At 41.3% G+C, this 19,457-nt stretch overlaps 1 protein-coding gene across 3 annotated transcripts; it reads left to right on the plus strand.

Annotated features, from left to right (window-relative positions):
• Positions 1 to 4,012: 4,012 nt before the first annotated feature.
• Positions 4,013 to 18,172, plus strand: CRTAM (cytotoxic and regulatory T cell molecule). Of its 3 annotated transcripts, none has more exons than XM_063310895.1 (11): positions 4,013 to 4,070; positions 6,979 to 7,125; positions 9,045 to 9,200; positions 10,969 to 11,112; positions 11,790 to 11,945; positions 13,408 to 13,506; positions 14,451 to 14,543; positions 14,675 to 14,764; positions 16,533 to 16,679; positions 17,625 to 17,708; positions 17,899 to 18,172. In XM_063310895.1, the coding sequence occupies exons 1-11, from the start codon at positions 4,022 to 4,024 to the stop codon at positions 18,030 to 18,032; spliced, it is 1,299 nt and encodes a 432-aa protein (XP_063166965.1). In that variant the 5' UTR covers positions 4,013 to 4,021; the 3' UTR covers positions 18,033 to 18,172. The 3 variants fall into 3 exon arrangements, with proteins under 3 accessions (XP_063166965.1, XP_063166966.1, XP_063166967.1); XM_063310896.1 differs by having other exon boundaries at positions 9,048 to 9,200; XM_063310897.1 differs by lacking the exon at positions 16,533 to 16,679.
• The last annotated feature ends 1,285 nt before the right edge of the window (positions 18,173 to 19,457 follow it).

Consider the following 19,457-nt stretch of genomic DNA (forward strand, 5'->3'; position numbering starts at 1 on the left):
AACTGCCTTAGATGGCAGATCTTCTGCCTACTGCTCTGAGACATTATGAGAGACAGGACTCTAGCAGTCCTAACCTGGGGGACTGATCCAAACATGGATCAGCTCTTAGGTAAACCCACCAAACATCCAGGATCTGGCCCTGGATACACCTAGTAATGGATTAAGCTCTAGAGTAATCTTGAGTATTCAAAATATTATGGTACCTGTTGGCGTCCTGGTGTGAACATGGTGGCTAAGAACTATGGAGTTAAAGAGAGGAGGTTATGTTAACAGAATCAGAAAAATCTATTAAATAAGAATTTGGTATAAGTGAGGTTGTGTTGTTAAGGGCGTACCCAGAAGATGTGAGTTCAGAATACGTAGAAATGTGGGTCCCTAAGATTCAAATAAGCAGAGCTCTCTGTTTCTCTGTGCCATTTTAAGATATGTTTAAATGCTATGTTAAATTGAGGAAAGTGGTATCATGATTTGTTTATCAAATTGTTTGAGAAATGTAAGGGCAATGGCTACTTTTCATGCATTTAGATAGCTTAAAAATACAGCTTTTACCTTTAACTACTTTCAAGGCCATTATGGCAAGTTCAAGGAGGCATCTTTTTGGTCTCTAGTTGGGGCAATAAGCATCTTAAGATAGATATTTTCACCAGCCATGAAATTGACCCCAGGAGATAATATCCTCTCTTGCAAATAAGTTAAGCCAACACTAACTTGGTAACCATGGCTTATACATTATTCCTTAGTGCAGTGAGTGGCTTGAATGACAGAACGATCAGTCAACAGCTTCAATACAACCCCAAATCTTGTGCTACCCAACGTAAAGATCAAGATGGTGCTCCCTTTCATTCCATGTACCAAAGTCAACCCAACTGCCAGTTAAATCTTTCTTCAACAGTGGTGATATGGTCATTCACTACTGCACCTCAAGGCTCAAGACTAGTTTAGGTGGCACAAAGTAGGTTCACTGGGCACATAGCTTACGCCTCCAAACCTTGTTTGGCACCTCCCTGCATTCTGCCAAAGGGTAGGGCTGGCCAGCCCTGAATAGAGCTGCCACGTGGCCAGCGTGCATAAATGTTAATGCAATTTGCATCTTACGTATAGGATGAGCTTTGCTCTAAAAAGGAGTTTCCACCAGGGGTGGCATAGGGCATTGAACTGAACCTGAGCGGATGGAAAGCTCCTTTTGTGCAATATGTATATTGACTTAAAGTGTGTACATTCTACATGCAAAAGAAAGCAAGACGTTCTGAAAAAGCATTATTTTTAACCAGGGATGTATAGTGAAAAGTTGAGGAGTTGAAGCTGATAGCAGGAAAGCAATTGCAGGCCTTGTATTATGCAGTTGGTTGCTGCTAGTATTTTTGGAAATGTATACATATGTATATACACACACACATGCGCACATACATATATATATATACATATACATATGTAATTTAAAATATTTTTGGCTATGTACAGATATTCTAAAAATGACTGAGAGTCTGGCTTCTTCAGGCCCGTTTCTCTGGAAGAGTCTTAGTGATATTTGAACAGTGTTTGACAATCAAAGCCAAAATATTGGTGACTGATATGTATTTAATTGGGGTGGGGATTGTTTTTGCACTGACAGCTTGCAAGTTGTTAACACTTAATGATGTACTGTACAAAACATGTCGGAGTAGGATCCCCAGGATAGGTCAATTTTAATGCATCAAAACTTGTTTGCTAAGTTTGAGTAGATATTCCAGGTTCTTATTCAGTTGTTATGATTGACTCTTACGTACGGATAGGTGGATGGATGCCCATTTTTCCACCAAGCAGCTTTTTTCGCATGTTAGCGACCATGCACTGATTTGGGAGGAAGACTTCTCAAATGTGGCAGGGCTTGCTTCTAAGGATGCATGCCTCTACGAAAAAGAAACTGCTCCATTCAGGGAATTGAGAAGGAAAGGATCCTTAAGTAATGTCATGCAAAAAATATACAGTATTTTGGGAATATTTGGGAAAGGCTCACTAGTCTCCTTTCCCCAACCAGATGTAGTTTTTTGTTTTCATTTTTTTTCAAATGAGTTTCCAGGGAGTTTGGAGTGGACTAAGATTTTCTGTTAAAGGGATTGGTGCTAATAAGGCAACATCCTTTGTAATGTTGCTTTAAGTGTTTTGGAGTGTTTTATGGTATGAAAGGAAAATCCTATGCCCCCTTTGCAGGTTTTTCACTCGGATGTGGATGTTGTGCGTGTGCGTGTGTGTGTTTAAGGGGATAATTGCTGCTTATATTTTATTTCTGTTACTGCTCAACTTCCATATTTTGTCACTTTAAAAAAAACCATTGATCTCAATAAAAGAAAGCCGTCTCAATTTCTCACAACTACACCACTCAAAGTGTTCACTTTTTTTTTTCCTTCCACAAAAGTGTTCTTAACTGTCTCTCCAAAATATTATTTGGCCCCAAGGTATGGGAACAATTTTGTTTGCATGTTGGTTTCCAATTTGGCAGAAAGGACAACTAAAACAGGATGTGGTAGACATTTCCCCCTTTCTAAACGTAGGACCTGTGCACAAAAAAATGGATAGGGACATTTTTCTCCCTTTTCCATCATACTAAGGAACAGAAATTGCAAATTCCATGAAGTTTATTAGGGAGTGAGTCCCTCAAAGGGATTTAAAATGACATGGTTAGAATTTGTGCTGAATCATCCAATAACTCTGATTTTCAGTTTTTGGGGAGCTGACAAGAATCCACCGCTGTCATGAGTACTGATGGCGAGCAGGAGGGGGCCTCTATCCAGGTGGGAAAACGCATGCGTAGTACTGAGGAATTAAGCAGCCATTCAAAGAGACATAGATCAGACCCGCCTTAACTTTTGGGGTTTATCTGTCTGGGTTTTCCCACGCTTCTTCAGTTTGTTAGGATTCTGTTTTATGTAGCAGTAATAAACACTAGAGACCTACTCCTCGTCTCCGCGTGATTTCTGACTGTTAGGACAATTGCTTTGCAAGGTGCAGGAGCATTTATATCTCCTATCTGCAAGGATGGTCACATTTTCTTCAGCTCACTTCCTGTAAACACTGAAGTCCATAAATAGCAATAGAAAGCTAATGTAATGCAATGTTTATTTATTTATTTAATTTACTTATTTAATTTTTATCCCGCCTTTATTATTTTTATAAATAACTCAAGATGGTGAACATAACTAATACTCCTTCCTCCTCCTATTTTCCCCACAACAACAACCCTGTGAGGTGGGCTGGGCTGAGAGAGAAGGGCTGGCCCAAGGTCACCCAGCTGGCTTCCATGCCTAAGGCGTGAAATAATACATGGAATAAAAACTGAACAACAGGAGCAATTAGGGAGCACTACTTGGAGGGGTGTGCTGGCAGCAGAATCGATCTGTAGGTGCATCTTAGGGTATAAATTAGGTCTGGGAAGATCTTGGGAAATCTTCACCTGTTCGTATGAAATGCCAAACCAAGTAGATGGGCAAAACAATGGAAGAAGTGGTTTGCAACACACATTTGTGCAAACTAAACCAAAGTGTTAGGGCAAGGTTGACATGGCTGCTTTGAAGGCTGTCCCTGACCTTTTTTTTGGGGGGGGGGTGGAGCACTGTGATTCATAAAGACAAAACCCCCTTAAGGAACTAGCAGCTGACCTGTTCTGCAGAAGAGCAACGTGGCTTGTCCGAGTTGTATGAGATGAGAGTCAATTTGGGGCTGTACCCACAGGGAAGCCATGTGAAGCACACACCGTGAACCTTTCAAGAGCTGGTAGCTGAGCTGCTCTCCAGCGCTGGCCCCAACGAAGTTAATCCTAGAACACCCTAAAAAGAGAGGTGCAAACTTCCCCACATACAAGCTTGGAGGACAGTTGCCCCTTTGCTGGGTATGAAGATCTGGGGGAAGTAATCAAAGGGAAGAGGGCCGACCCGTCACCGATGAAGTCATGGTACATGACGTTGCTGCCCTGTTGAAAAGGAGAAGCCAGCGGCAAGCCCCTGAGATCGGAAGTGGAGAGGAAGCTGATAGGCATCACCTCAAGATGCTTTCCCTTCTCCAGGTTTGGGTGCTGGCTTTCTTGTCACTGCGAGGTACGTAACAGCAGAGCAGCTGCTTCGGGTTCAAAGCCAAATTTTTCAGTTCCAGGATATCTTTGTGGCTTCAAGATAAGCGGCATTTGGTAGTGGATTCTGCAGCTTCTTTAGGAACAGTCTCAGGTCTGCTTCACCTCCCGCGGCTGTGTGCTGAAACCAGGCTGACTTTCCATGGTCTGCAGGGAGTAGGGCCAGCTGGTGGTAGCTTCTTTGCAAGGACTGTCCTCAGGTATGAAGATTCTTTGGAAGAATGAGGTCATCGGGGTCATTTGGTTGTCCTTTTCATTTTCTCCTTGCTGGGAGTTCTTGGGATGGTGGTGGTGGTGGTGGGAATTTCTTTGGGTTCTCACAAGAATTGTCTGTTGCGCTTTCACTTAATATGTTGCGTGAATCCCGTTCTGGTGGACTGTAAGCCATGAGTTATGGCTGAGTGCAGAGTGTAAAGCTAGCAAAACCACTGTGTTCAATCAGTCATGATTCAAACAGTTCATGGCTTAGTATGATGCAGGAACCCAACTGCTAAGTCAGATCTTTGGTCCATTTAGTCTGATGTACCAAGAAATACAGGCTCTTCCATATACAAAGCAAGGGTCACAACACTCAGTTATGCTCCCTGTATTTCTTTAGCTGGGATGAGTTCACTGGACACTGCCTTGTAACATTCTTTGGGAATCTCCACCCCTGCAGCATTACCATGGTGATCCCCGACTTGTGTGCCCAGTGTAAGTCCTTCTTAAGCAATACTTCTTCCAGGAAACCAGAATGGTCAAATCCAGAATATAATTTGTTGGAACATGATCCAGTCAGGAGCAGGTTCAGGGGTTGCTGACTGGTCCTCAGCAAAATACAGCCCATCTAATTCTAGTTCTAATATAATAGCAGGATATAAAAGTAAAAGGATTCCTTGGATCTGAATATCCAGCTTTTGGAAAGTGTGGAACATTGAATCCACAGATGTAATTGAACAATGGGGGTAGGTAAGAATAGAGCCTCGCGACAGTCATGTTTAGGAGCAGGATGCTTCCGAGCCCTAACTCCTACAAGTTTAGGCAGCTCATCTAACAATTGCTGCTACTTCAGTGTGGAAGAAAATTAAGTGCATGGACCAAAGCCTCAGTCATGCGTCACAGAAAAATGGAGGATCAGATTTTTATTTTATTTTATATTATCTTGGAGGCTGTTTGGGATGAACATTAACTGTAGAGTCTTGAAGATGTTGAGCTTCTTGTTGAATAGGTCACCATTTGCTGTGCTCCCCTAAACCATTTGTGGAAGCCCCAGTTGACTACGTTGGCTGGATTCATCTAAGGCAGGGTTCCTCAACCTTGGCAACTCTAAGCTGTGCAGACTTCAACTCCCAGAATTCCCCAGCCAGCTTTACTGGCTGGGGAATTCTGGGAGTTGAAGTCTGCACAGCTTAGAGATGCCAAGGTTGAGGAACCCTGATCTAAGGGACAAAATCATCAAGCTACATTATAGCTTAGGGCAGGGATCCCCAAACTCTTCAGATCATCAACCCCTTCATGAAGTTTCGTTTCAGATTGTTCATTGGCCCCCAAACATTTATTATATGACAATAATTTCATAAATACTACTGTAACTAATAGTACTATGAATAATAATAACAATAACAACAATAATGGACAGTCCCATCAACCCTGGGGGGTCGACATTGACCACTTTGGAGAACCCTGGCTTAGAGTAACGCCTGAAACCAACCTGGGAATTCTGGGTGGGTGGCTGGGTGGGAGGAGGCTAAGCCAAATGTGGTGGAAGTGAGTTATTTCCCATTTACTGTTCTCCGATATACTCAGTTCCATTTAAGATATGTATTTAAATGTATTTCAACCACGCCAACTGCATTTCTTCATCTTCGATTTTCTATTACCTCAAATGGAAAGAAAATGCAGAGTTGATTCTGGAGCCTGATCTCTGTTTGTGTGAGCATGTGCATGTTTCCTTTTGGCCTTGTTTGATAGTTTGTGAACACACCTCTTGGGGGCCTGCTCAAGCTTTGGCAGGAAACAGAGAAGCTGAAAAAACGTCCGCAGGAAGACCACAAATGCTGCCTTTTAGCCCCCAAGAGAAAATCTGACAAAGTTTCACTTTAGTATGAGCACTTTGGAACTTTTTTATTCCATCCTACATGGACAATAATAACTCACTTTCCTGATGTAGCCACAGTGACCTTATTCACAGATAAGGAGGAGGTATCAACAAGCTTAGGGAAACTCCAGCATTTGCAGAAGTACAGCATTATTTTAGGTGGGGGAAATGAAGCACAAAGACACAATGAAAACAGCCCTGGGATGGGTATATTCAGCAGCCACACCGGGCTGGTTCACCCTCTCTTACCTTTTGTTTTGTTAGAACTTGGATTGGGGTTACATGTTTTAGCTTAATTGGAAATACGGGTTTAATTGGGAGGGGGTTGAGGGATAAATGGGGTGTTTTTAATGTTCTTTTATTGTAAACTGCTTGGAATCTCATGAGTGGGGTGGGGGCTACACATTTTTATAATAAATGAGATTGGAGATGCTGCTTGGCATCAGCTTTTGGACTAAACCATGATGTGTTTAAGTGCCTTTGGGTAAATTCTTTTTTAGGAAACCAATAATTGGCTGGGTTTACACAAGCCACTACATCCAGTCAATGTATATTATGTCTTAGTGAAAAATGAGAATTCAGCCACAATACTCTGTGTGTGTGTGTGTGTGTGTGTTTATGAGAGAGAGAAAGAGAGAGTAAAATACATACTGTGTCAAATGTATGTTTTCCCAAGAGATTGGAGGAACATGGTAATTCTGTAGTGGGTAGATAGGAGGGTGGTATTCTATTTTACTCAAAAGGATCCAAATTCTGGGCCTCCCTGCAGTGACACTTTACAAATCATTTTCTTTGCTAGGGACTTTTTCTGAGGTTGCAATTGAACGTCTAAGCTTAGAGGAAGGACAGAATCTGGATCTCCACTGTGTTAACAATAAAGGCAACAGCTCAGCTCTGGAATGGAGGGATCCCCTTGGTTTTGCAATATTTTTTAATGCCTGGCAAGGTAGGTAAGCATGGGATGAAACTGGTGGCACAAACAATCTTTTCCTCTGGAAGGAGACAAGAAGCGGATTTTCCTATTGGGCTTTGAAGTGTAATACACTGACACAAGTTCATTTTCACACCATGACCTGCCTCTTCTCATGCAGGAAGCTGAAGCCACAAAGATCTCCATGCTGTGGTTAGGATGTGGAAATAGAGCAATTCTAGTAGTTTTATCACTGCACCTACAGTTCTCTCTCTCTCTTTTTTAAATTATTTAAAAGGTGACCACTCCACTCCCTTCTACAAGAGAACACTCTGCATGTTGTTCAGTTGTGTTGATGTCCAGCTCTGTCCTGGGCAAGCATTTATTGGTTTTTATGGAGGTATATATTTATAGATAGGGAGAGCTATCTATCTATCATCTATCATCTATCTATCTATCATCTATCATCTATCATCTATCTATCTATCATCTATCATCTATCTATCTATCATCTATCTATCTATCATCTATCTATCTATCATCTATCATCTATCATCTATCATCTATCTATCATCTATCATCTATCATCTATCATCTATCTATCATCTATCATCTATCATCTGTCTATCTCATTGTACCAATATGCTATATGTAGAGAGCAAGTTTTTGATACTTCAAACAATGTGTTGGGTTCCCCCCCCCCCTTGGAATTAAAATTATTTCTCTTTCAATAGCTAATAGATTGAGCTATTGAAATTATTCAACTTAGCCTTTTGATCTCATGCAAGAGATTTTCAAAGTCAACAACTCATACACAAAAATTAAAGCATTAAAAAAGGGATAAAAGCAGCACAGTGGGGATGCCAGAAAATATAAAATAAAATCAGATTTCCAGACAAACTTATTCGAAAGTTTGGAGCATAAAAAGACAGGAGGGAGACAGGAGGAAGAGAGAGATCCATGTCCTGTATAGAAAGTCTACAATTTGGATACTACAGCTAAGGAAATCCTATTATCTATCTTCACCCTGCAGTCTTCAAAAATAGAGCTATCCTGAGAACAATCTTTTCTAGTTATCAGAATATGTTTATATGGGAAAAAACAGTCACTACATTGGGATGTGGGGCCCTGAGAGCTGCTTCTCTTACAGACTGTAGAGTTTCAATATGTCTCTGTCCATATGTATGTACCCACATACTGCCAAGGACTTCAGTGGGCCTTAGGGCCTCTGTCCTCAGGTACATGGATAAGTCATGGAAAGTTCCAAACAAGAGTCTTCCTTTTTTACCTCAGAGCTGACAGATCCTTGGCCTGAAAGCCCTCTACTAGGATTTAAGCCTCAATGAAGCCATGTCCACTTTCTGTGGCTCCTGGAACATATCAGACTGTTTCTCCCTCTCTTTACTCCAAGCCCAGGAAAAATAGAATCAGGGGGAAGTAAAATATCAGAGAGGATGGCCATGGCAAATCTGGTACTGTTGCCAAGGAAACAAGGTGGACATGAAGTCACCAGGAGGAATTGGATCCAACTGGAGGGAGACAACTTTAATTCAATTTTTCAGGAGCAGTGGACAGTCCCACAAATCCTATGAGCTAGTGAGACTGCTTAATCATCTTTGCAAAGAGCAAAAGGAAGGAGGACACACTGGCTGAGACACACCAACTGCTGAGAGGATAAAGTGGATTTTAGTTGAGCCTCTCACAACCAAGATGGCAACAGTCTCTTAATTGGAGAGCTTTGGAAGTTGAGGTCATCCACCGTCATCTTGCTTTGACAGCCTCTCATTTTCAGTACAAGTGACTTCTATGATCTTGCCTTGCCTTGCTAACATGTCCAGTCCATGTTTAGGTTTACCCCTTCATTTTGAGACAGAAACAGTACAGTGCTTGGAAGAATAAGTTTTCAGAGCATTCTTATCCATTTGTTTGTGTGTGTACATTTTCTCTCTTTTAAGCAGGTGTAAGAGGTGGAAGGTATACACTCCTGCATTACTCAAAGGGTGCATTATCCATTCGCCTTTCCAACATAACAGTACATGATGAAGGGCTGTACACATGTCTCTACTACAGCAGGACTGTTGGAAGCAAACTAGTGAACGTTACAGTTTTTGGTAAGATCTGAAACTCATACCTTTCGGTGGAGGATGGCTTGTGGAGATGAAAAGGGTAGTTTTCAGCTGAACCATAGGCAGTTGTTGAGCAGGGCAGGGGACATAATTCACCTATGCCTGCAGAAGCTCCTTCTTCAGTCCCCAGAATCTGCAGTAAGGTTGGAACGCATTGTGTAAACTCTGGAGAGCTGCTGCCGGCCTGCATGGACAATATAGTCTCACATATAGCTGCAGTCCATAATGTAATTAAAAATGGGCCTATTGATTAAACAATAATACACTGAAAGCAAAGGTGAAAGGTGAAAGCAAAAGGTCCCCTGTGCAAGCACGGAGTGACATCTGACCCTTTGGAGGGATGCCACTTTCACAATGTTTTCTTGGCAGACTATAGAGCGGGGTGGTTTGCCATTGCCTTCCCCAATTTTCACCTTCCCCAGCAAGCTGGGTGCTCCTTTTACTGACCTCGGAAGGAAGTATGGGAGGCTGAGTTGACCTGAGCCAGCTACCCGAGAATCCAGCTTCCGCTAGGATTGAACTCAGGTCGCGGGGAGGGTTTCAGTTGCAATGCTGCCACCCACCACTCTGCACCACTCAAGGCTGTATAAGGTGACACACTGAGTTTACACACCACCAAACCAAGTAAATCACATTATGGCTTAGTGTGCTGTCTGAATCAAACTTGGACATGGCAGTTTCCTGTGTTCAAGACCCAGATGTAGCCCCCCTTTGGTGGGAGACTTCTTCCTGATACAAGGATGTGGGTGGCTGAAGTTACTTTAATATGTGTGAAGTCTCCATTGCCCGAGGAGATGTACCGGTCGTAGATCTGGTCATTCTCCTCATAGGCAACAATCAAGAGAGAAGGTTCTCTGTCCCACCCCTAGTAGGTCCAGGTAAGGATAGCCTCCAGCTTTCAGATATTGGTGATTACCAGGTAATGTGCAGAAAACAGGCAGTGGGGGTCCCAGCAGATAAACAATGAAAACCAACTAGGATACAGTCACCAATAAAGCACTGGCATAGAATTTAGAAACAATCAAAATGGTATTTTTGTACTCTGCACTTTTCTGTCCTCAACTGTTAAAAGCTTACTAGTTTTTTCCCGGTGGGTCTTTAGCCTTTCTGTTTAGTAGCTAAATCTGATCTGGTACAGAGGATATTGGGAGCCTTGGTCTTGCTTTCAATTAAGCATCATTGATTCCCAAATCCAGTTCTGGAACTGTGTATAATCTGAACAATGCTTTAGGGAAATAAACCAAGATTATAAACCATAGTCTGAAATTGATTGGTTTTCCTAAGCTACAGTCAAGACTAAGCACAGTTTGTCCAGGATTGGACAGCTGTTGCGGTTGACTTAAACTGAAGCAAAAATCTTGAAACTTCTCTGGACCAGATCAGAAGATTAAGGGAAGGGGAATGCTGATAGTTCTACAGATAATTTGCATGACTGGAGTTCATCTTACATCTGACCTCCAACTATATGGATGGGGTAAGTAGAAAGCTGTAGCTCTTTTTTCTTAGGGGTCAAAAATCCCAATCCTGTTCACCTCAGATAAAATTCCAATAAGAGGACTACAATCTAATGATCTATCTATCTGTTTATCGTTGCTTTTTAATTAATAACAAAAAAAGAAAAAGGAAACACAATAAAAATAATAAAGATACATATACTATCAAGAAGAAAAAAACATTAAAAAGTGCTATTGCAAAAAAGTGAAAAAATACGACAAAGGGAAAAAAAAACTAAGGAACTATCTTCTTTTTACAGCCCTTCCTTCCAAACCTTTGTTGGAAGCTTTGAGGACTACAGTAGACCACACAGAAGAAAAAATTGTCTTAAGGTGTTCCACTGAAGGCAGCTGGCCTGCCCCTCAGATTACTTGGCTGCTACAGAATGGGATGGAAATCTTTGGTATGTTTCAAATAACTTATTTTTCTTTCTGGAATATCCCTTGCCTTTGAATAGCCCTTCTTAAATAACACTGGAAAATGCCAAGCAATTACCTGCTTTAAAATCAAATTGCTAGTTTATTTAATTACTAGTGGGTTCCACTATATTAGCAATGAATTTGATTTATGATCAGCATACAACAAAAACAACATAGAACATTAATCCTTAAAAGCGAGTAAAATAAAAAATAAAAATAGTTGAATAACTAAATGGGGAGAAAAAAATTACACTAACCTGTTAAGACAGCATAAAGGAATACATGCAGGCTGTACAAGTCTTTGCCTTTGGATCCTAGATCTCAAATGTGGTAATTGTTTATCATTATTATTAGAATCATGCATATTGATAAAGATTGTCTCCTGTAATCAAAACATTTGTCTCCAACCAACAGATGTGATTTGATAATAAACTGGATTTTAGCAGTGGTATATACTGATTCAGACCTATCAGCTGCTTTTGTTCTTCCTCTTCCAAAGGCATTTTAAGAAACTTTGAAGAAATGATTATGGCTGGTCACACAGTCAACCAGATGTTTAGACTGGATTTATTATCATCATCATTATCATTATTTTGTTATGACTATGATTATTTTGTTGTTATTATTATTATTCCTTCTTGCATTCCTCAATGCATTTTAGGGGACACCCAACACCAGCTAGAAGCCAAAAAGTTCCATTCAGTAAGCAACTTGACCATCTACGCATTCCCCCAGGGCTCTGTCATTTCTTGCGTGATACACCACAAAGCCCTAGGAAAAAGGAATTTGACTACAACTATGCACTTGGAACATGCCAGTAAGTGGAGAGCTGGAGGGCAGGGTGGAATTTTTCTTCCAAAGATAAACAGGATGAAGACAACCTTCTTAGCAATTACCCAACCGTTTTCAGGCCCAGTATGCCTTATAGGAGGGACGCGGTGGCACTGCGGGTTAAATCGCTGAGCTGCCGATCGGAAGGTCGGCGGTTTGAAACCGCGTGGCGGGGTGAGCTCCTGTTGCTAGTCCCAGCTCCTGCTCACCTAGCAGTTCGAAAACATGCAAATGTGAGTAGATCAATAGGTACCGCTTCGGCGGGAAGGTAACGGCGTTCCGTGTCGTCATGCTGGCCACATGACCCGGAAGTGTCTACGGACAAACGCCGGCTCTTCGGCTTTGAAGCGGAGATGAGCACCGCCCCCTAGAGTCGGACACGACTGGACTTTACGTCAAGGGAAACCTTTACCTTTACTATGCCTTATAGGAAACTTTGCCAGCCGTTAACAACTTCTGCACTGCTGAATTGAGAGATGAGAGTGCCCCAGAATACCAGCCCATTCCTTGCTGTAAACCAGCTTTTGCAAACCACAGTGACAAACTTGCTGACATGCTAACCCCAATCAATCAGAATCAAACAAATGGCTTACAGCAAATTACTTACCTTAATAGCTGGAAACTTGAGCTCCCTCCTGGTCCGTTTCACTAGATGACCTCGAGATCTTGCAAAGGTCCTTCTCCAAGGTTCTCAAAGCATGGTTGTTACACGTGAAAAGAAACCAGACATTTTGAATTCATGTATTCTTTTATTCCCATGGGGATTTATTCCAGCTTTCGTTCCAACTACACTTGACTTTGGCAGGGGAACTCCGGAACACCCCCATCGTTACACAAGTACAATATATACCTCTAATTAATCATGCTACGAGGCAGATGTTTAAAGCAAGTTTGCACACAGTTAATTCAACCGCAAATCCCGTATCCAATGTCCCCAGCTCTTTTATTTATTTATTTATTTTTAATCAGAAGCTGCGCTAAGATGAAATAGAAGCAGGGAGGGGGGTCAAAAAAAAATCAAGAGGGGGTAGGTAAAAAAGGCAGGGCATACAATCCCATGGCTGTGGTCGGCATTTTGACTTTTCTGATCCCTCCTTGAACGGAAGTGAAAAGCTTTCAGTAATACGGAGTTTTTTCTTGCCGTGCTTCATCTCCATTTAAGTAGCCTGTAGAAAAATAGAAAAAGCTACAAGGGAAGGCTGAAACGTTAGGGCCGTTGAGTGTCAACAAAAGATGCAGAATGGAATTTTATAAAGTAGGCATAACACAGAGAAAAATATAGCTTTAATTTGCTTCCTCTCTGACAATATTTGGAGTTGTCAGCTGAGATTTCTCCTTGAAGTCCCACATGTAGCACAACAAAGCTGTTGGTTGATAGTATATCAATACTGGAATACACATTTCCCCAGAACATGAAGGGAATAATCTTTCTCTCTTTACTTCCACAGATTCAGAGGAAATATTCAACACAACAGAAGGAAGTTCTAGTACACTGACCACCGGCTTGACTCCGGAGGTAGCAACTCTGCAGACTAATTCCACCAATGGTATGTTAAAAATAATTTAACAAGGCATCCATAGCCGATTTTTAACTAATTTTCTATTGATAAGGTAACACAAGCAGCTTATTTCATGTTATCCAGTGTGATATCAATCAGACCTTTTATAAAAGACAGAGAAAAGAAAGAGATGGAAGTTCAAGAGCTTCAGGTCCTGTTTGATAATGGTGCTCACTGGAAGATGGACCAGCTGTCTTATAAGGTTGTTATTGTGGGGTTAAAATGAGGGGAGATTTTATGAATGCCACCTTGAATTCTCAGAGAAAAATCCAGATATATATGTATGTTGTTGTTATTAATTTCATGAAATTCACTGCCTAAGCTACTGAATTATGACTTGATGATTCAAGATTTATTTCTGCATTTATTTGTGTGTGTGTGTGTGTGTACATATGGGCAGTCAAATAAATTAAATTTATATATAATTTATTAATTTAATTTATATGGCTGCCCATCTCGAACACGTGACTCTGGATGGCTAATAGAGAATAAAAACAAGATAAAAACATCATTTAAAAACATCAGTAGAAACAATACACATTCATCTTTTGAGAAACTTCCTGACTATACTAGCTGTCAGTCCAACAGAACAGGCTGCCCCCTGAAGTGCTGAGTTTTCCCTCACTACAGGTCTTCAAAGAAAGGCTGGAAGGTTGTTCCTGTAGATCATGCCCTGAGCACAGGGCTGGACTAGATGACCTAAAAAGCCCCTTCCAACTCTGTGATTCTGTACATAGGCATAGGCATATTCCATCAGCCCTACCTAGTACAGATAATGATGTGTAATAATGTAGCTGTAATCCAACATTATCTAGAAGGCCACATCTGGTCTAGATGGATCTTCTTCTAATCTAGTAGGAGTCTTATGTTCTGACCTTTGTACATGATATGCTTGGGCATTAATAGCATTGTTTCCTTTTCCCCAAATTCAGAACAAAAGCAAAATATAACAGAAGAAACTGTTAGTATTCCAACACTGTCCCCAAACACAGATGCAGCAACTCAGAGTTCTGATGCCACCAATGGTAAGACCATGACATTGATTCTCTTTGATATTTTTGTGCATCACCTACAACTTGCTTCAAGCTATTCTCCATTATATCAGTTGCATTTCTCTTGGCATTTCAATAACCCTGTTTTTTTATCACTTCAGCAGAATCCAATCCAATATTCCATGTAACAGAAGGAAACTCAACCACACAAACACCATTCCCAAGTACGGATATAGCAGTTTGGACAAGAAATCGTAAGTTGCCCCCACATTACTCCTAATGTCCAACTGGTATACTTTCAATATTCTATTCTCCTTCCTGATCTGATTCCCCAGGCTGGCTGGCACAGAGTTTCCAACCAGTAGGAAGGGCTCAGGTTAAGGAGGAGATGGGCCTCCGATGGGAGGAGATGGGCGGGGATAAATTAGATAGATAGATAGATAGATAGATAGATAGATAGATAGATAGATAAGGAAGATGATGAAGGAATATAGTTAGCGATAGAGTCCTAAACTTACCTTAAAACAAACCTAGCTTTCCCTTGCCCAATCAAGCAATTATGTTTATTACAGCCCTAAGGCCAGACACAATGAACTATACGTAATAACAATTTTACATTAATACATGTATGCATGTAAAAACAAAAGCAATCAATATACTGTGATCCAAAATTTGTTTAAAAATAAAAATGCTAAATGAATTAAAACGAAAGACTATGTTAAAAATGCCAAATCTACGTGATGGTGTGGCGTATTGTGCAGAAAGTAGCACAAAACTGGGCAACCTGGGAGGATTCGTTCGGGTCCTTATCTGAAAGAAGTAACGTTAGGTAGAAGTCACTCTCCCTACCGGGAAATTTCTTCAGTAATGGATATATAAGGCTCTGTCTAGAGTCCTTATATAGGGAACAATATAATAGCATATGGCTTATGGTTTCTATTGAACCGTCTCCATGTGGACATAGCCGAAGGTGCATGGGAGTACCTTTAAAACGTCCGAAAAGGACTGCTGAGGGCAGTGCGTCCAGCCTGGCTAAAGTAAAAGCTTTATGAAACTTCAAAATTATGATAGATGATAGATAAGAAGCTGGAACGAGCCCTTCCGGAAGCAATTGGCGGATATTGGGGTGTAGCACCTTACTTAAATTTGTTTGTAGATCTATATCCCAAATTCGTTGTTTCAGGGTGGTTCTAGCGTTATCATATCCTAATGAGCACAGACTTTCCGTAGAGAAGCCCAAGGATTTAATTGTGTCTAAGGCTTTTTTTAGCCAAGATGACTTAAAATGATCTCTAAATATTAGTGGGGCTAAACCTATAGGCAACATAATTAGCTTTAATCAGAAGATCAAAAGAAGGAACCATGCTCTGGCATCCAATGAAACTATACCTATTTCTACCCTAAGGATGGCATTTTTAAGACATTTTGGTGCCATCAATATGGCTCTAATAAACTTATTCTGGAGAGTTTCAATAGAATTGAACTTAGCAAGGGAGCTATTCCCAATGAATTATAATTCTCCAGTGTCCGCAGAATGACTGTTTTCCTCTTCTTTCACTTGAAAGATACACCCTTTTTGTATTTCTCTATTCAACTTCCTGGAATTAAGTGCATTCAACTTATAAAAACTTATAAAAGTTTGTGTGTGCATGGGATTATATATTGCAATAAATAAATACTCTTTCCCGTCTAGGTTTGCTCAGCACACTAAACTATAAATCATAATTTGGGTTCAGACGCTAAGCCAAAACAAAATAGAGCACATTCCAGATGGGTTCATACTGTTCTTATTAATTGGCCATGCAGGTTTCAAATGATGGGTGGCGTAGTCCAGAACCTTCTAGGAAATAGCAAGCTGCAGAAGGCTGGGGTGGTAGATCCAGACATCTTTCTCCATGGAAGCTCAACTGGTGGAGAATTCTGCTTTCCCATCTCTCCAAAAGCCAATATTTTGCTGCGAGGAAACAGGACCTACAGACATCAAAACTCAAATGTTTTTCTTTTCCCTTTTTTCCAAAACAGAAACAGATGTGATCTCCAAAGGCTTTGTGGAGAGAAAAGACAACATTTTGTTTCCAGGCCTTGTGTCTTTACTCCTTCTTGCCCTCTTGATCATGGTCCTTCTCTTCATTGTGAAGCTATGCAAAGCACATAGGGACTGGAAAAACGGTAACAGGGCAAAAGAATAATTTAATGCATATTTGGGATGGGTTCTTCTCCCACCCACCAGCCCCAAACTTTCTAAAAACCTGTTTTCAGCACCCACAAATTTTCTTGCGGTACTTCAAGACCTTGGAAAGCGCTTTCAGAGCAAGCTGGTCCTCAGTTATCTTCAGAGTACAGTTGACCTTATCTCCCACAATGATTGATTGCCCTTTCCTGAATTCATTTGGCAGATTTTAAAAAGTCCAATAAGCTTGTTCACAAGTGCCAGTCAGATTTAAACCTGTACGGGTAGTCCTCGACTTACGATCATTCATTTGGTAACCATTCAAAGTTACAGTGGTGCTGAGAAAGTGACTTACAACCAGTCCTCACACTTACGAATGTCACAGTATCCCTGCAGTCACATGATTAAAATTCAGGCATTTGGCAACTTGCATGTATATACGATGGCTGCAGTGTCCCAGGGTCACATGACTGCCATTTGCAACCTTCCCAGCCAGCTTCCAACAAGCAAAGTCAATGGGGGAAGCTGGATTCGCTTAACAACCATGTGATTCACTTAACAACCACAGTGATTTGCTTAACGGCATGGCAAAAAAGGTAGCCAAATTGGGCATCACTCATTTAACAACCACCTCGCTTAGTGACAGAAGTTCCAGTCCCAATTATGGACATAAGTCAAGGACTACCTATATTAAACCTAGGGGTAATATGATAGCATTAGGAAAAAAGATTTCAGCTGTGAATTAGGATGCCTGGCTCAAGAACGTGTTGGAGGTAGGACAGTCATTATACCCTCTTACTTGAGTGTAGGCCCCATTGAATTTAATGAGGCTTCCTTCCAAGTAAGCATACAAGGACATTATAGGTATGCACCCTAGTTCTGCCTCGTCACACAGATATCTGGACTAATCGTCTGCACCCCATTGTTCTCCTTCCATAATGTAGAAAATGATGCTTCTGATCAAACCATTGAGAGTAACAGGCCCAAGGCCAAGGAAGCCCCTTGCAGACCACAGAAGAATGCATGCGGTGAGTATAAATGTGACTTCTTCACATTTGCAGGCAGGGCAGGACTGGAATTAAGAAAAGCAAGTGTGAATGTATGTGAGTTTCCACTGCTGTTTTTACCAGCTGTTCCTTGGCTGAAATGTGATCTGGTATTGAAGGTAAAAAGAAACGAGCATGAAGTAGCAGTGACCTATGCCTTTATTTCATGCAGCAATCCCTTGGAGGAACAGTAAGAAGTACACAATTCAAGAATCGTATACCAGGACGCCAAAACCTTCAGAAGGGAGTCAAGAGTCCTCAGTCTTTGAAAAAGAATTTTCCCACATTAAAGAAACGGATATATAACACTACGGACAATATTGTGTCAGATTTAATGGCAAGAACAATCTTCTCTTTCATTTTCTTTCCTGCCCTGCACCGTTCTGCAAAAATCTCTTCAAAAATCCAGATTTTGGGGAGGATTTCAGATGAGAGAAAGAGACCTCGATGCAATACTATTGCCAATAAAGCGATAACCAAGCTACAAACGCCCTTGAGAACTCGCAAGTTGTGTCCGTTATTATTTAGCTGTTAAACACCTAGTGTTGACTTCAGCACTTCAGGATGTAGAAAGTTATTTTCTTATATTACTTCAAGAAATCCTTTCAACTTCTCTAAAAGGAAGTCAGAACGATAGCCTCCATATTGCAAATCTCTTTGATCTGCCCAACGCTAGCCCACTCACTGCAAGTATTCATTTTCGGAATACAGTAGTTCATCCCAAAGGAACATGGCATTTGACTTAGTTTTCCACTCCTGCTGCACCAACCTTCCCTAACCCACCACCTTCCAGCTACACTGGACTTCAGCTCCAATAACTGGAAATGCTGGTTGGGAATATGGAAGATTTAAGTCCTTGGAAGCTCCCTCATCTTTAGCATCCTAAAGACTCTGCAAGGATTGCCTGTTCTAAACACCATCAGACTCATAAGCAGGATCACAAAGATACCTGATTTATTAAAGAATAGTGTGCAGGATCACAAAGAAAGCTGAGAATGGGAAAAGCGTGCCAAATGCAAACTAAAAACCCTCGGTGCAAATGAGATCCCTCTCCCTGTAGAATCTTCCCAAGCTCACAACCCCAGGTGCTCCTAACGGCTCCTGATGATCTGCGGGAAAAGTCCTTGAGCAGAGCACATAACCCAAACACATTCCATTGAAATGAACATAGATACAGAGCTTGGCACAAGGTTTCACAGCAGCTCCCTCCCAACAGAAATGCGCGTCAGCACCATGGCATGTGAAACATTACGATGTACAGTGCACATTGAAACAGTGAACATCACGGACTCATACGGACTACAGTAGTACATCCAAGCTGCAGAAATCAAGACGACCATTAGAGGGCAGCAAGTTTTGGGTGAAACTGCCCCCTAGTGGTCACCTGGAGTTTTGCAGCCTATCTTACATTAATTAGAGCTTAATTTTCATCAGCTGCAGTTCCTTTTTCGAAAAAGCATTCCCTTCAGATGCGCAAAAGAACGGCTATTTGTAGATTTCGTAAGTAATACTTTATGGGGAATAGTGATGTGAAAGGTCCCCTGTGCAAGCACCGAGTCACGTCTGACCCTTCTGGGGGACGCTGCTTTCGCGACGTTTTCTTGGCAGACTCTAGCGGAGTGGTTTGCCATTGCCTTCCCCAGTCATCTATTTCCGAGTGGTTAGTCAAATAGCCCAGTAAAATAATTTATTGACTTTAATCACCATTTCAATATGATCTTAGCCAATATA

This window comes from Candoia aspera, chromosome 9 (assembly GCF_035149785.1).
Source record: "Candoia aspera isolate rCanAsp1 chromosome 9, rCanAsp1.hap2, whole genome shotgun sequence".
Lineage (NCBI taxonomy): Eukaryota > Metazoa > Chordata > Lepidosauria > Squamata > Boidae > Candoia > Candoia aspera.

Excerpts from the sequence above, each read along its gene's own strand:
- CRTAM (XM_063310895.1), top strand. The coding sequence starts at position 4,022 with ATGCTTTCCCTTCTCCAGGTTTGGGTGCTGGCTTTCTTGTCACTGCGA. Across the intron at positions 4,071-6,978 it reads GGCTTTCTTGTCACTGCGAG|GGACTTTTTCTGAGGTTGCA; the intron begins GTACGTAACAGC and ends TTTCTTTGCTAG. Across the intron at positions 16,680-17,624 it reads ACATAGGGACTGGAAAAACG|AAAATGATGCTTCTGATCAA; the intron begins GTAACAGGGCAA and ends TCCATAATGTAG.